This window comes from Porites lutea, chromosome 5, assembly GCF_958299795.1.
Source record: "Porites lutea chromosome 5, jaPorLute2.1, whole genome shotgun sequence".
Lineage (NCBI taxonomy): Eukaryota > Metazoa > Cnidaria > Anthozoa > Scleractinia > Poritidae > Porites > Porites lutea.
This window is the reverse complement of record NC_133205.1, coordinates 24,280,405-24,296,576: the sequence shown is the minus strand read 5'-3', so window position 1 is coordinate 24,296,576 and position 16,172 is coordinate 24,280,405. Positions and strand designations below refer to the sequence as shown.

General features: G+C 39.2%; 1 protein-coding gene across 2 annotated transcripts; it reads right to left on the bottom strand.

Annotated features, from left to right (window-relative positions):
• Window positions 1-340: 340 nt before the first annotated feature.
• LOC140936386 (elongation factor-like GTPase 1) lies at window positions 341-16,154 on the bottom strand. Of its 2 annotated transcripts, XM_073385847.1 has the most exons (15): window positions 15,981-16,154; window positions 15,806-15,873; window positions 12,722-12,806; window positions 11,068-11,129; window positions 10,857-10,928; window positions 10,241-10,378; window positions 9,178-9,407; window positions 8,532-8,732; window positions 7,010-7,269; window positions 5,992-6,091; window positions 4,837-5,163; window positions 3,978-4,345; window positions 2,568-3,188; window positions 1,104-1,843; window positions 341-654 (listed from the first exon to the last, which is right to left on the bottom strand). In XM_073385847.1, the coding sequence occupies exons 1-15, from the start codon at window positions 16,069-16,071 to the stop codon at window positions 472-474; spliced, it is 3,546 nt and encodes a 1,181-aa protein (XP_073241948.1). In that variant the 5' UTR covers window positions 16,072-16,154; the 3' UTR covers window positions 341-471. The 2 variants fall into 2 exon arrangements, with proteins under 2 accessions (XP_073241948.1, XP_073241949.1); XM_073385848.1 differs by lacking the exon at window positions 4,837-5,163.
• Between the last annotated feature and the right edge of the window lie 18 nt (window positions 16,155-16,172).

The window sequence follows — 16,172 nt, the reverse complement described above, 5'->3', positions numbered from 1 at the left end:
ACCTTGTTGACTTCTTGATCATTTCCTTTTTTCTCCCGACTTTAGGTTTGATTGAGCAGTGTAACTGTAGGGAGAAATTCAACGATGGTCTCAGTTCGGAGTTTAAGGGTGAAGGGATTCTTGCTGGGGAGATCCACTATTAAACGGTGTTTTAAGAAAATGAATTCGCCTTAGAGAACACTAGGTTTGTTTGATATGACCGCAACTCCAAACCGCGGGCTCACTGGAACATAAATTTGTAATAGTAGACGCGAACCAAAACCCGTACATTTTAAAGTTCAATATTTTCACTTAGAGGCGCCTAAAGTTCATTTCAATGACTGTGATGGGTACAGCCACTTCTGATAAGGTAAAAAGAACGCGTTTTTGTGTCAAACTTAACATAAAGTTTTGATCGTAGTAGCACTTTCAGACATTTATGTTACCAGCATTCACCGACTCTTACTTCCCAAATTTTTCCGTCTGATGTCATTATTTCTTTAACGTCCGCTGCTTCTCTGCGTGCTCGACAGTCTTCTCCTCCACATACAAACCCTTTCTTCTTCGCACACTGTTCATGTATTTTCGCGCCTGGTTTTCCGAGTCCGCTTTTTCGCCAAAATGGGTGTACTCCTCCTCCGTGGTTGGCACCCAATAGGGGTCAATATCCACAACCTACAGGGAATTAAGTACATGTTAGTACTGTCGAAACTCCTTGCGCGACCATCTCTGGTAAGCGAAAACCTCTCATAACCACCACCTAACCATGACAACAAAATCTTTTTCAGACATTGCTCAATGGTTGAAGCCCCTCGTGAACGACCACCTCTTGTAAGCGACTGCGACCACTTTTTGAGATGACGGTTTTCTAACTTTCCACTGTTTTTAACCTCCTGTATATTTTGGCTGGACGCTACTCAGAGAATACGAAAAATCTTTGGTGACACCAAGGAACAACACCTATCGTAATTTCGAACTTGCACGTGGTAAATTCTCTTCCAAAACAGTAGATGCATGTGCCCCCCTTTTTTTCTGTAAATTGTTATTTTGACTTAAGCTGACTTAAACAAATCAGTTCTTCTAGTTGTTATGGTGAAAAGTTTAATGTTATCGTAACTACTCACCTCCCAGTGGCTGAACACCAACTGTGGATTTGCCAGTCCACTGGTTCGCTTTCTTATTTCTTCAGCGAATCCAAAACTCTCTGCCACCGGAAGTACGGCTGTGACATCAAACACGTCAGAGCCTTCTTTCATTTCCTCCTTCAGTACCCGTCCCTCTCGTTTAGCAACAACCGCGTACATTCTGCCCAGGACTTCGGCCGTAGCTTGAATGTCACAAGTGTACATGGCTGCCATGAGGCGAACTGGCTGAAGCAGAAACGCCCGCCTACAACCCTCCTTGACAGCTGACATTAGCTGCCCTGAGAATGGTCCGAATCTATCCATCTTTTGGCGTAGAGGATTATATTCACTACTATCTTCATAACCTGGTTTTGTTGAAGCATCCTCACTAAGAAAGCTGTTCTTTTCTTCATGTTTATCTCTCCCTTCGCAACTTTTGTCCATGTTTTTGACGTTTTCACTGATTTCTAAGTTAGCTTCATCAATACTGCCCTTCTCAGGACATAAACCTTCCTGCCGCGCTGATCCAATTACTCCTGCACAACCGGTTGAGCCTGTTTTACCAGTCATACTTGTCAGACCGTCTTGCTCCAGTGAGATCCAGTTCTCAATAACGAAGCAAACGCCCATCAATGGTTCTTCGCAGAGAGGTCCAGCGAGTGTAGCCAACTGAAAACCGCTAACTATACTGTTATCATAATCCCGATAACTAACCTCCGATGGTAACTGACACCCATTTCCTAAAGGAAAAAGCAAATAAACTCTTAGGGTCACTCAAGCGATGCAAACACAAAAGCAAGGAATTCTTTCACAGCGAGATACGCAAGCGCATTTGAGCACCCTGAATCCCAACATGGCTAGCCTAAGTGTAGCCGCACCCTCCTCCCCTTTCCTTTCTCAGGGGGAGGGTGCGGCAACACGTAGGCTAAACATGGTGGAAGAAATTTTTACAGCTTGAGTTTGCGCTTACTTTTGCATTGTTCCAATTCACAAGTGTAAATGGACACAAAGGCATACACCAGTTTGCGTTCGCGTTGAGGTAACTACACGCACATGCTCTCTTGTATTTGCGTTTGCGTCGCTCGTCAAAACCAGCTTTTTGTTTGAGTCCAGGGGGGAAGGCGGAGGTTTAGGGTTAGGGTGAATTTTTGAAAAAGCTCCACTTTAGTTATTAGCTTTTTCACCTTGTACAAAAACTGTGTTTATGTCAAGTTGGGGTTGTTTATTGCGGGTTTTCTTTCTGGTTTTCCTTTGTACAGAGGGAGAATGTTTAAAAGATAAATTTTCAACCATTCTTAAGACAAAAATGAGGATCACCATGTCTTACGATACTAGGGTCTCGCACAAGATAATTCTTGGGTTTAGTTATAACGAGTAATTTATTTTGTACGTAAACCAACAGGAATTAATGAATTGATGTCAAGTCGTACAAAACTAACTGAAGAAGTATAAAGATACATGTACCTGACAGACCAACATTATGCCACAGTGACGGTCGTCTATAACCAGGGATCCTATTCAGTAGCATATTGCTACCAATCCTACGTGGACCAAATGCCCAGATATCGTCTGCGGCTCCGTCCCACAGACTTCCTGCTTCTTTAAAAGCGTTGCATAAATCTTGATAAAAACTTTTTAACGCTTCCACGGTGGAAACACTCACTTGAGAGGCCAACTGTTTCCGTTCCGCAGCATTCGACGCAGAGGAAACTGTCACCAGTATTTTTATCAACTCGCTTTTCTTATCAAGTAACCGAACCACCTCTTCCGGAAGGGGTGTCGCCCGGATGTGTAAAGAGCAAAGCTTATTGGCTGTGCGGATTTCTAAGAGACCGTTCTCTTTGTTTAGAATATCTTTACTCTCCTCTCCTGTCTCCTCTGGGTCCGTTTGTCTGCTTTGCGCTACAATTGTTTCGTTCACTATGGCTTCGTTGACCCTGTCTACTGTCGGAGGTGGGACGATTGTTTCTCTGAATGGAACAATAGGAGAGGATACGTTGAGCTCGATGCAAGCAAATCGCTGCTTGAGATCGTCTATGCATCGCTGTAAATGGACCTCACCCGCTCCTACGATCACGTGCTCTCCTGAAGAAAAACCAATTCGAGATGTTAAGAGAGGAAGCCACAATTTTCTCACGATAACACTTGAGGATTTTATCTATAAACTGAAACGCTAGAAGAACCAACTTGTACAATTCAGTATCTCCTCTGGTGCCTTACTAAAATTAAGATATGGGTAGCGCCCCCCCTGTCAAAGAAAAGGCAAATGAGTAATGGGCACGGGTTGCAGATAAGTCAGCAAAATAGGTAGGGTTGGGTGGAGGGGAGACTTTCTCATCAGCTGACCGTTACGAGCTAGTCAGGCTCCAAGATATCGCGCCCGCCTTATTTTTCGCTTGCCTTCCCCACATTTTTGCAAAGTCCCGAATATCTGAGGACCTGGCGCAGCCTAGTTGCGAGCTGACACCCTTGCATTTTAACATGGTCTAATATGATGCTTACGAATATTTAGCGGCGTTTGAATAGTGTTATAAACAGCACCACAGGAAGGCTTAGAGTATTTATCGCTTTTTATCTAATTAACCACAGAAAGGCACTGATAATTAAGTCGTAGCAATGATATGAATAAATAGGCAAAGTAAAAAATTCTATCCACAGACTCAAAAGAACGAATTATCTTTTACATACTAATTAAATCTGGTTACCACAGAAAATGATAAGTAGAATGATGCGTAGAGAGAAGAATTCAGAAAAAATTACTGGGTTCCAGTCGGGAATTGAACCTACGACAGACACTAGTTCGGATGCTCTAACCACAGGGGTACTGAGAACTCTAGTGACGAGCAGGTCATTTGCGGACTGACAAAAGCTTACCTGTTTCTTGTACAAAAGTCTCAACACAAGGATCAGCCTGATTAAGCAGCCTCATTCCCCTGGCTAGCGCTGGTATGTCGGCCGGGTGAACTGGTTCTACTGCTACACGCACAATTGGACGAACCTCAATCGGAAGTGCAGTAAAAGGAGGACACGTGACTGTGCTGGAAATTGTAGCCGACTTGAGCACGTGACCTTCAAGACCACCTATCCCCAGGACATTCCCGGCCGGCACGGAGTCCAGCGTCTCGAGTTCGCGGCCCATCAAAAGGTAGAGATCTTGTACAGTGAAGGATTGCACGTGCTGGTTTGTGCCTCTGTCAACTGAATTAGCTATGGAAAGTCCATCGCTTGACTCTTCACTATCACTGTTTCAAGGAAAAAAAGGGACAAAACAACAATTAAGTGCCATTTAGTGTCTAAGTTCAATTTTCGAGCGATATGTCTTGTAAACGTTTATGCTTTGCTTCTATCCAAATTTATTCTTCTTGTACTAGTTGAACACGTCTATAAAACCTCTAGACGTTATGACGAAACGGTTGCATTAACTTGTAAGGAACAATACGTTTGAGAACTACGAAGACAATGAACGGAATACGGCCGCAAAGAAAAAAAATTACGCACAGGATTTAAAACATAGTTTGAAACGTATCGAGTAAAACAATTTTTGAATCTGAACCCGCTTGAGTTTCCTTGTCTCACCGAAAAAAGGAAAAATATGTTAATTCACGAAAATTTACGCAGCAAATGTTGGGAAATTCTGAGAATTCTTAAATAACCCAAGGAGTAACAGGTTACTAAAACGACAAAGAAAAACTAGAAAGGTTCAAGGAACGAAGTTGGTGCGAAAATACACTACCTTTGCTCCTGTCCTTTTAAAAACCCCAATTCCACGCCCAATGTCTCTCGTGGGTCATGTTTAGGGCCCAACACATACAACTGCTGCCCCTTCTTAATGGTCCCACTGTAGACCCGGGCAAATGCTAGCATATGACTTTTCGGGACCTGTTTGTTTGCTTTTTGTTTTGCCAGCACATCATTACTTTCATCTTCTTTCCTTTCTTCGCAAGTTGACTCGACCATGAGAGGAGTCCCATTTTCCACGGCGGGATTGTTCGCCAGCATTTCCGCGTGTCGTTGTCGTGCTTGTTCGCGCCGAGCAGCGATCTCTTCTTGCGTCAAAGGCCTTCCGAAAGAAGTAAATGGACAACAATGATGCAGGTTAAACTATACCGACGGAACGGAACATATTAACTCCAAGAAAGGAAAAGTTATTAATTGTCGGCTGACAAGCAAGGTTTCCAAGTGTATAAACTTTAATAATAATAATAATAATAATAATAATAATAATAATAATAATAATAATTATTATTATTATTATTATTATTATTATTATTATTATTATTATTATTATTACTATTATTATTATTATTATTAATAATTTTTGCATGTACAATTCTGTTTATATTTTGTTGTAATAATTAATTTTAACTGAGGGAACCCATTCCTATAAACCCGGTGGTCTCCTTTGGGCTTCCTCACCATTAGCTTTTTAAATATTAAGATTTTCTTCTTTTTGTACATCTTATGGCAAAACAATAAACTGAACTGAACTGAATTATATTTCTCGACTCGAAGCTCAAAACTCGAAACTTCAAGCTCGAGACTTGATTTCCAAGACTTGAGACTCAATTGCCATAAGTTTAAAGTGTCGAGAATCGAGTTACCGTCAACTTACTTTTAGCGGTACCGTAATTTATTCACCCATAAAACACTTGGGAGCCCTGAAGAACTCATTTGAAAATGTTCGTGCAATACACATAAAAGTGGAATTTGGGATTCCTTTTTTTAACGACGAAGGGTAAATCGAATACTTGAAGAAAAACCTCTAGGAGCAAGGGGGTGTGTTTCTTGGTGATGCAGAAACTATTGTTGGTTAGATGTATAAGATCAAGGAGTAATAAACTTAAAGTTGGCCCAAGTAAACTAGTGTATTAGAAGTGTCTCTCTTTACCTCTTACGATGTTTTGGCAGGGCACTATCCTCGACAGCAAACATTTTGGAAATAAACACGATTACTGGCGCATCATCAGAAGAGGAGCAAGCTAGGAAATCTAACAAGGAAATAATAAATAGATATACATACAGTTAAAATAAGCACAAAAGAGAAAGTTTTGACAAGTGGCTGATGATGATACCGTGGCACACGAGTAAAAAAGGCCTGCTTTATAAAGTGTCAACGTATTTAGCACGAATCAAAGTACCAATCGTAGGACACAGTCTTTGTCCCCTGTTGGAGTTGCCATTTCTACATGTCCATCCAAGGAGGGCAAAGGTCTAGCCTTTTGCAGAGAAAAGGCAGTCACTTCTTTAATACCAGACCATCAGAATATTGGTCTGGCCCTTGGCAAACCATAACCTTGCATGTGCTAGCTGCAGACTTGCAAACTAATAGTACATTTTATCTAAAGAGGGTAGCACTGAACAGTTATAAAAACTAATAAGCTTGTGGCCCTCTCACAAATTAGCTACAAGCCTGCCTTGCGCCTAGGCAACTCACAAAAAAAATGCTTTTTATATATTCTTTTTCTTTGTTACCAGATTGCTAAAATGTATATGTACAGCTCTTTGAATGCTTAGACATTCCCTGAAAGGAACTTTACATGCATACCCGACACAAAAAGGTGGAAGACAGATTAGGTAAAAAAAAATACAGAATCAGGGTGCAAAGAAAATCATTTTCAACAGCTTGCCATTCGGGCAAGCTGAAGCTAGCATTTACTAGCCCAGACGTCATTTCAACTAGCCCCAAAAGCTTTTCGTCGAGCAGAATTGATTTCACACTTCTTCTGTTATTCGAATTCCTCAAAAAGCATCACTTGCCCGTTGGGCAAGTTAAAAACAGATTTCACTAACCCGATAGCAAAATCCACTAGCCCCGGGCTATTGGACACTACTTTCTTTGCACGCTGGAATAAATTAGGGGCCACGGCTGAAAAGCTCAAACTAAACTGCCTCCTAAGCTCACTGACCATCTTTCAAACTCTGTGTCTCATCAGGTAACGAATCAAATGTTCTAACACCACTACACATCAACTTCTCCACTCTTTCACTGAGTATTTCAACTGGACTTGGAAGTTTGTCTATTACCATAGACAGTAGGGAGCTAGAGAGAGGCAGCCACTGATCAAACAAGGCCTTGAGAAGCACACGACTGTCATTGTGTCGGCTGTCCCTTGCCGAGATCTTCAGGTTCAGTGACTTCACTATCTGCTCAGTTTTGATTTTGTCTCTAAAACAGCAAATTAGAAGGTTTTTTGAAGTTATTAATGATACATGAAGATAAGACAAGGAAAATTAGCATCATGAAGCATGTTTTAAGGAGTACGATCTTAATCACCTAAAATGCAAGGTGCAGAGAAAGTCAGTTCTACAGCCTGCCATTTGGGCAAGCTGTAGCAAGCATGTACTAGCCCACAAGTCAATTCAACTAGCCCCAAAACCATTTTTGATTAGCAGGACTGATTACAATCCTTCCGTAATTTGAATTTCCTCAAAAAACAGCACTTGCCTGTCGGGCAAGTTAAGAACAAAAATCACTAGCCCAATAGCAAAATCCACTTGCCCTGACTATCGGACACAACTTTCTTTGCACGCTGAAAATGTCAGGAAATTTTTCTTTGAATTCAAAATAAATGGTCATTTAAAGAAATACTAGTGGAAAGAGCGATTCATCTAACACCCAAATAAAAAAAACTTAAAAAAGACTTAAAACCCCAGCTGGAACACTAACTAGTTTTCCTTTCAAGCCACTTCTAATGTGTCTTCTTGTAGACATCAGATGAAATTATAGATAATACAAACATGTATGGTCTAAAATTGTACTACAAAAATAGAATTCAAAGGGGAAGTTCATGTGAAGGCAGGCAAAAAATTATTAGGCATTGAGTGAAACAAAACAAAAAAATTAGAGTAAAAAAATGATAAGTTAAATGTCACTCCTAAAAGACATTCTTGATAGTGACTAAAGAAAAAAATTTCAAAACAAATCCTTTTGTCAAATCCTAAGATTTCACCCCACAATATCCAGATACAAATTCTCCAAACTGATCTCCACACATTTCCTTACAGAATTAGTTAGGAGAATTTGTTCAAGATCATAATTTTTCCCTTAGGTGATTATTTTATTTATTCTCATAACTTTTTTTTAAATTATGTATTGATTTTGTTGGGAGAAAATTGATGTTGGTTGTTCTTGGGACTTGAAGGGTTAAATAGACTGTGTAAACGTTGTGCCAAAGAGGTGTCACCATAGGATTTCTTCTTTGGATATGAAAGCTAAAATGACGGATCATCTCACCTCAACTCAGTGGATCAGTGTAAGATTCTGGGAAACTACCCACCTATCCCTCCCCTGACCTAAAGTTAACACTAACTTCCTGCAAGTTACAGTAACACAAAATGTTTAGTTAGGGGAGGGGAGGGGAGGGGAGGGTAGGCAACGGAATCACTCTCAGAGCAACAGGGTTACATGTAAGCAAAGCAACAACTAACCTCCTCAGTACAGCATCATACACAGCCCACAGGTTCTCCAACACAAACTGCACAAATAGTGGCTTCTTAGCTTTGGCCTGTGCTCCTTTAAAGATGCGCTTTGATTTGGTGTGAAGATAAAAATCTCCCCATAAAGTCTTTTTGAGAATGCTTTCATTAATGCCAAGCTTGCTGCCATATATTTTAGCAAAGTCACTAATGCTGAAAAGAAATACAGAGCAAATTAATTAAAATTAAGGGACATCTTACACATTATTAACTAAAGATACAGTACTGTACACAATTTCAAAAATAACAAAAATTAGAGAGGACCTTGTCAGAACGTGACTTTGATCTTTTAAACCCAATGGCAACTGAAATTTTCTTTCTACCTTGATCTGACAAACATCAATGATTTAATAGAAGAAACTGTATTTGACCATATCATTGTTCAAAAGCCTTTCATCTTCAATCCTGGCTGGAATTCAACAATGAACTGGACAATACCTGTTTTTATTCATTTATTTTTTATTTTTTGCCCACTCATGGGTGAGGGTTGTGCACTGCACCTGCTAAATACATAAACTTACACATTTGTTTGTTTGTTTTTTTCCAAAGCCTGGTCAAATTAAAAGCAATGGAATGCAGCTTATCTGGCTTGCCTCACCTGAAACCCCAACCATCAATGGCACTGCTGAACACAACATTTCCCAAGTCTGGTGAGAAGTAAAGACTTGAATCATCTGTCTCCTCAAGCCCTGAACTCCATTCATCAATAGACACTGCAGTGTCATCTTTTATTGCTTTTCCAATTAATGTATCTTTTTCAGGAGCAGCTTTTGCAGATCTCTTTTCTAAAACTTCAGTGGTGAAGAGAGCAGCTGTTATGGCATTTACCTATAGGAGAGTAAATTTGCTACTCTTGAATTACATTTTGAATTTCTGGTACCCTTAACTCAAAATGCAGCGCTATAAACAGTGGAATCCCAACACAGTGGAACCTCGATTTAAGGAAGGGTCAAGGGACTGGGGAAATTGAGGGAAACATTGAGGGTTCATTATATCAAACACTTAAATTTAACAAATGGGTATTCAAAAAACAACCAAAATGTTCATTATATTGAGGTATTCCAGGATCTGGGAATCCAGATGTCTCAGTACCGAACTACATAATAGTTACAGCATTAGAAACTCAGGAACAGGCCAACAAAACTACACATAAATTTTATCGTTGTTGTCCTGTTTGGCATTCATCTTTTATCACATGTTGACATTTAATCCTTATATTGAGGTATATTTTATGATTGTGCTTCTGGATTAAGTTCCTTACAACGATGATTTCGTAAAATCGAGGTTCTGTTGCATACATCTTAAGTTACTGTAATTTTGGCCGCGCTGAAGAAAATCATTCGTTATACATGTACCGAGGACTTTGTTATATAGAGGTTCATCAAATCGAGGTTCCATTGTATAGTGAAGAGTCCTAAGGGACTGGGAAAAACTGTCCGTGCTGTAACAGGGGTAAGTTACTTGCTGACCTGTTCTGAAGACTCCCTCTTCTGTGTTACACTGCACCTCCCCCACTGATGAATACAACTCAACCCAGTCCACAATAATATGGGTGTGGCTTAGGACATTATATGAAGTCTTACATTAACTAAGTGCAGATCATAAAAATTGGCTTTTTGGATTGTAATGATGCTGTACTATGAATTGAAGAAGGTTTTTACCTTTTCCAAAATTTGCTGCAAGTGAAAATGAGCCTCAGCTGGAGAGTACTTTAGCTCTGTTATCAACCTGTCAATCTTGTTCAGCACCAAACATGGTCGAATATTCTCCAGCCAAGCTTGACGCAGCACCACATGAGTCTATAAAGAAGCATTGAAAATATTTGGTACTCAACTATTTCTTAATATTGTCTCCTACATCGATCCCACTACCGAGTAAGCTATAATTATTGCACACCTAATAATAATAAAACTAATAACAATAATAATAATAATAATGATGATGGAGATAAAAATAATAACAATAAATAATACTACAATGTAATAATAATAACAACAACAACAGCAACCCAAGAGTGGTCTCAATTATCCTTTATGGAGGAGGGATTATAAAATAGATGGAGAAATTAAGAAAGATGGACAGGAAGACTAGGAAGACTTAACTGTTTCCCTCAGAAAAACCGTGCACTTGATTGGATGATAATATTATTGTTATTATCATCATCGTTATCATACAACTAAAAATAAATCCTCTCAGCCACCAGTAACATGCTAACTGGTTGGGATATGAATACTAGATAGTATGAAGGATTTTACAAAGAACAATCCATGTTCAAACCTGTGGACAGACTCCCTCAACTACATCCACCACTACAATCGCACCGTCACAAAGTCTGACAGCTGTTGAGACCTGATTTGCAAATATGAATAAAAATAATGTAACATTATTGGAATGAAACAGGGTACTTAGTAAAGAAATGTTAAAAATAACAGCAGCTTGATATTAAAACAAATTCAACAGTGTGTTACAGCATTAATTGCTTTTTTACCTCACTTGAGAAATCAACATGCCCTGGAGAATCAATCAGGTTAACTATATATTCTTCTTCATCTAAAAACAAGGATTTAATTAGTTAAAATAATATTGTACAGTGTGCACACAGTCTACAAAATAAGATTAGTTTTCACTTTAACCATAAATAATTTACTTAATTCATTAAACAATTTGTCTGTACAGTGTATACTTAATTCCTTCTATTGTCATTTCGTATCTCCCATAAGACACTGTTTGTCCCCCATGCTCTTGGGAGTAAGAAGTCCTCCCAGAAGGATTTGAAAACAATGGTTTAGGCAAAATTTGGGAAACAAATAGAGTGTACTATGGGGTATTCGAAATCAGATAATACTCAGTTTTGCAGTTTTAGCATTTTAGAAAAAAGAGTTCTGCAAACACTATTACTAGCTTGCAAAAAAAGAAAGAAATTCAATACCAGGTTTGTCTCCCACATCAAAACCAAAGTTTGTCCTCGGAGACTGAGGGGCGGTCAGTTGGGTCAGGAAAAATTGGTGGCGAAAGTTTTCAATAATGGGCAAGAAAGCCCCTGAGATACTACTCTTAATGAACCAGTGCCACAACTTATTTGCTGTTTTCATGATCTTCCTCTACGAAGAAGTTCACCCACAAACTTGATTCTTCGCGGTACCTGTCTGGCTCGTGCAGGATAGCTTTCTTTCAGAAGAGTTTTTGGTAAAATGGGACCCAAGAAACCAAAGAAATTCCATAATTGGTAAGATTTAGGTATAACTATAACCTCATACATTTATTATGCATGTAGCAAATTTATACTATTTCACACAAATAGTTGATATGAATGAATAGAGTGGAAACATGCACCATAATAAATGTATGGGGTCATAAGGAAATTTTACCTCATAATTTAGCATGTTAGTGAAACAAAATGAAACAAAAAAATGCACCAGTTTAATGAATCAGACTGTGAACTGATCAAAGGTAACTTCGTAAACACAAATGTACTTCTAGGCTTGTTCATGCAAAATTGTGTGTGTGGCTGTTTAGGCCTAGCTTCTCTGCATACTTGTCAGCCGATGTGCAGGAGAAGTTTTTTCGCCCTTTTAAGTTGTAAATAATTTGTTGTTAAATTTTTCTTCTCAGTCACACAATAGGATAAAATGAAACCGGTAGAGTAAACTTTCAGATTTGCATGAGCAAACCTAGATATGTAGAAGTATTCTCACTAATGTTTACAAATTTACCTTCCATCGGTTCACAGTGTGATCTCTTAAGTTAGTGCATTTTTGTTTTGCTTTGTTTTGCTAACATGCTAATTTGTGTTTTTTTTTGTTTTCGGGAGGCCCACTTTCACAAACAACTGTTATTCTTCTTGAAGAAAGCTCTCCGGCACAAGCCAGACAGGTACACGGCGAACAGTCGAGCTTGCAGGTAAACTCCTATGTACAACAAGATCACAAAAGCAGCACAATAGATGCTGGCCTCTGATTGGGCACCAAAAATATCAATCACAGACAAACATTCAAATGGGCATGAGTTGCAGAACTAGTTCTTTAAGACTAGCATCCCAGGGGTTCTCTCACGCGTTCTTGAAAACTTTTGCCGCTGTTTTCCCTGACCCAAATGACTGCTCACAGGACTCCAAGGATGTACTACAGCTATAATCGACTCACCTTTGGAAAAAAGCAAAGAGATGGCACTTGATTTCATTGTTATTCCTCTGAGCTGTTCATCTTCACGGCTATCCATATACCTCAGCTAAAAAAGAAAAAAAGTAAATTTTAAACTCAACTTTCTTCTAAAACAATGACACTTAAAATATACTGCCATATATGGGTTATAATTATAGGTATGTGCCACTGTGAAGGGTATGGTTTTTTTAAGCAATTTTATTTGTTTGACATAGGTTAAAGAAATCAGAGGATAGGGTATCATTTTCCAGGAAACTGATCAATTGGTTGATGATTTGAGTCTAGATAGATAGATAGATAGATAGATAATCTTTATTTATCCACGGTACAAAATTCGTCAGCTTTAAAAATGCCTAATACTAATATAATAAAAATATTTAAATATAAAAGCTGCTTTCCACGAATGCCGTGCCTTAGAGTTCTTTGAGTAATCGTTTAAACTGCCCAAGGGACTCTGCTTCCCTTAAGTTACAAGGAAAACTGTTCCAGAGAATGGCGCCACTATAGCTGAAGCTGTTTTTGTAATAGTTTGTGCGCGGTAATGGAACATTGAGTTTATTTTCAGAGTCCCTTAGGTTATATGCGACTTCTCGCCTTTCAAATTTAGAACTAAGATAGTTTGGAGCCAACCCGTGCAGAGACCTGTAAACCATCATAGCTCTTTGAAATTGTTGCTGGCAAGCTAGGTTTTTCCACCCTAGAAGTTTGAAAAGGTGACCAGCATCTACGTCATAGCTTGAGTAGGTCAAAACATGGGCTGCTCTGTTTTGTAGCTTTTGAACCTTATTCCGTAAGGTTATCCCACAGTTTCCCCAAACAATGTTGCAATAATCAAAGTGTGGCTGTATTAAAGCTTGATATATTAGTTGCAAGGTCGCCTGAGGGACAAGGTGCCTTATTCATTTTATGGCCCCAATACCAGAAGCGACTTTCTTTGTTACTTTCTCGATATGGCCACTCCAATCAAGTCTGTCATCGATGGTTACTCCAAGTGATTTTGCAGTAGTGACCTGGCTAACTTGAAAATCATTAATTGCAAATGTCGGGGACTCTGTGAGAGTACTTAGCCTCTGCCTAGATCCGATAAGCATAAATTCGGTTTTAGTCATATTTAGGGTAAGTTTGTTTGCTCTCAGCCAATTGTGAACATTTTCTAAATCTTGATTTAGATGCAACTGAATATTGTCTGCATTATCACCTGCGTATGTAAGGTGGGTGTCATCAGCATACATCCTCAGCTCACAATTTGCAAGACAGTTTGGAAGATCGTTGATGTATAACAGAAATAGTAATGGACCTAAAATCGTCCCCTGGGGAACACCACAACTTAATAAACAGCTTTGAGAGAGCGATCCGTTGATGGAGCACATTTGAGTACGATTCTCTAAATATGACTTAAACCATTGGTGCGCGTTACCATATATGCCGTAATTGCTTAATTTTGATAAAAGGATCTCATGGTCAACTGTGTCGAAGGCCTTTTTGAGCTCTAAGAAAACAACGGCGTTGATTTTACCGCGGTCAATATTGTACGCCCAAGTGTCCGTGGCCTCAAGGAGAGCCGTGACAGTTGAGTGAATAGCGCGAAAGCCTGATTGATATTTACAGATTATATTGTGCTCTTCTAGGTAGGCATATAATTGATCATAGACGATTCTTTCAAAGACCTTGGCCATAACTGAGATCACCGAAATTGGACGATAATTATTTAAGTCGTCCCGATCGCCTTGTTTAAAAAGTGGGGTGACCTTTGCGCATTTCCAGTCATCCGGAAATATGCCTTGACTTATTGACTGGTTAAAAATATCACGGATAGGAATGCAAATGAGATCTGCACATTCCCGAATGAGCCTAGCAGATATCTTGTCAAGGCCAGCTGCCTTTGACTTATTTAGACGATTCAAAAGTGAGAGAACTTTATTTGTACTGGTCAGATAGAGCTGTGCCAGTGAGGTACTTTTGATAACCATCACTATTTGAGGAATCAATATTGCTAGCAAGTTCTGGACCGATAGTAGCAAAGTGATTATTAAATTGGTTCGACAGCACAGTTGGATTTGATATTGATACTCCATTTACTTTTAGAGATGTCACCGATTTTTTCCCAGATTTTCGCGCAGTAAGTTTATTGATAGTCTGCCAGGTCTTTTTAGAATCGCCCGTATACTTGTTAAAACTATTTTGATAATAGGCTTGCTTGGCTAATCTGATTTCACTATTTACTATATTGCGTTGTTTTTTAAAAAGTGACCAGTCATTTGAATCATTCGATTTACTTGCTTTAATCTTTAGAATATCCCGATCATGCATTCGTTTCTTAAGCTCAGATGTAATCCATGGGAAACTACGCGTGCGAACACACATTGTTCTCAAGGGAGCATGCTTGTTAACAATAGATAGAAACAAGCATTTCCATTGTAGCCACATTTCATTGGGATCAGTTGAATTGTATATGTGATCCCAACAATGAGATGCAATATTGTTCCGAAAATTTATTCGATTAAATTTTCTAAAGTTTCTGTAGGTTATAGCATTGTTACAAATTACATCAATCAAAGTTGCAGAAGTCGGAGTTATTCTGGTTGGTTCAGTGATAAGTTGCTGTAGACCATAAATATCAGTGATACTCATTAATTTGCATGTATTATTGTCATATCGAGTAGCAATCATGTCACAGTTAAGGTCTCCCATTAGAAAATATTCAATATTTTCGGAATCGAGTTTCCCAATTAAAGTTTTGAAAGGTGAGACGAGTAAAACTGGGAATTGACATTCAAAAAAATGAAGTCAGCCAGTCCTCTTACCTGCAACTCAGTTTGAATAATAGCAAAGAAAATGTCAACCTCAGTAACTTCTGGAAAATTATTAGCGACTCTGGGATGGGGAGAGATTTTGCGAGTTACGTCTTAAACAGGGAAGCAAAATTCAGCCAAACTGGGAAAGTCTGATATAGGCTAAGTGTTCCGGACTCCCAGCACCACATCCCAACCTTCCCATTCCTGCATGTAAAGTAACCCCCCTACCCCACCCCACAGACGCTCCCAACCGGGGGGGAATGAACCTTACTTTGCCCGCTAGTCGCTGTGAAATGATCCCATTGCTGGCAACCAAAGCATCAGCTATCGTTGTTTTACCTTTGGAAAACAGACAAAAAACAATACCGTTACAAAAAAGAAAAAACAATGGCGCACGAGCCAGAAGAAGAAATATGCACGTGTAAAAATTAACGACTGTGGCTTACCGTGGTCAACATGTGCCAAAATACAAATATTTCTTATATTTTTCGGATTTTTCTGAAGTTCACAAAGATGTTGCGGTGTTGTAGCTCTCATGATTTTAGCTCACCAAAGTTCCAAAGAAAACTGGGCCTTCCTTTTCCGCTTTTCCACGACAATATTCAATGGCACATTTTACAATGTTGTGGTGCAACGTA

Excerpts from the sequence above, each read along its gene's own strand:
- LOC140936386 (XM_073385847.1), bottom strand. The coding sequence starts at position 16,071 with ATGAGAGCTACAACACCGCAACATCTTTGTGAACTTCAGAAAAATCCG. Across the intron at positions 10,929-11,067 it reads ATGTTGATTTCTCAAGTGAG|GTCTCAACAGCTGTCAGACT; the intron begins GTAAAAAAGCAA and ends TTTGCAAATCAG. Across the intron at positions 4,346-4,836 it reads TTAAAAGGACAGGAGCAAAG|TGATAGTGAAGAGTCAAGCG; the intron begins GTAGTGTATTTT and ends TCCTTGAAACAG.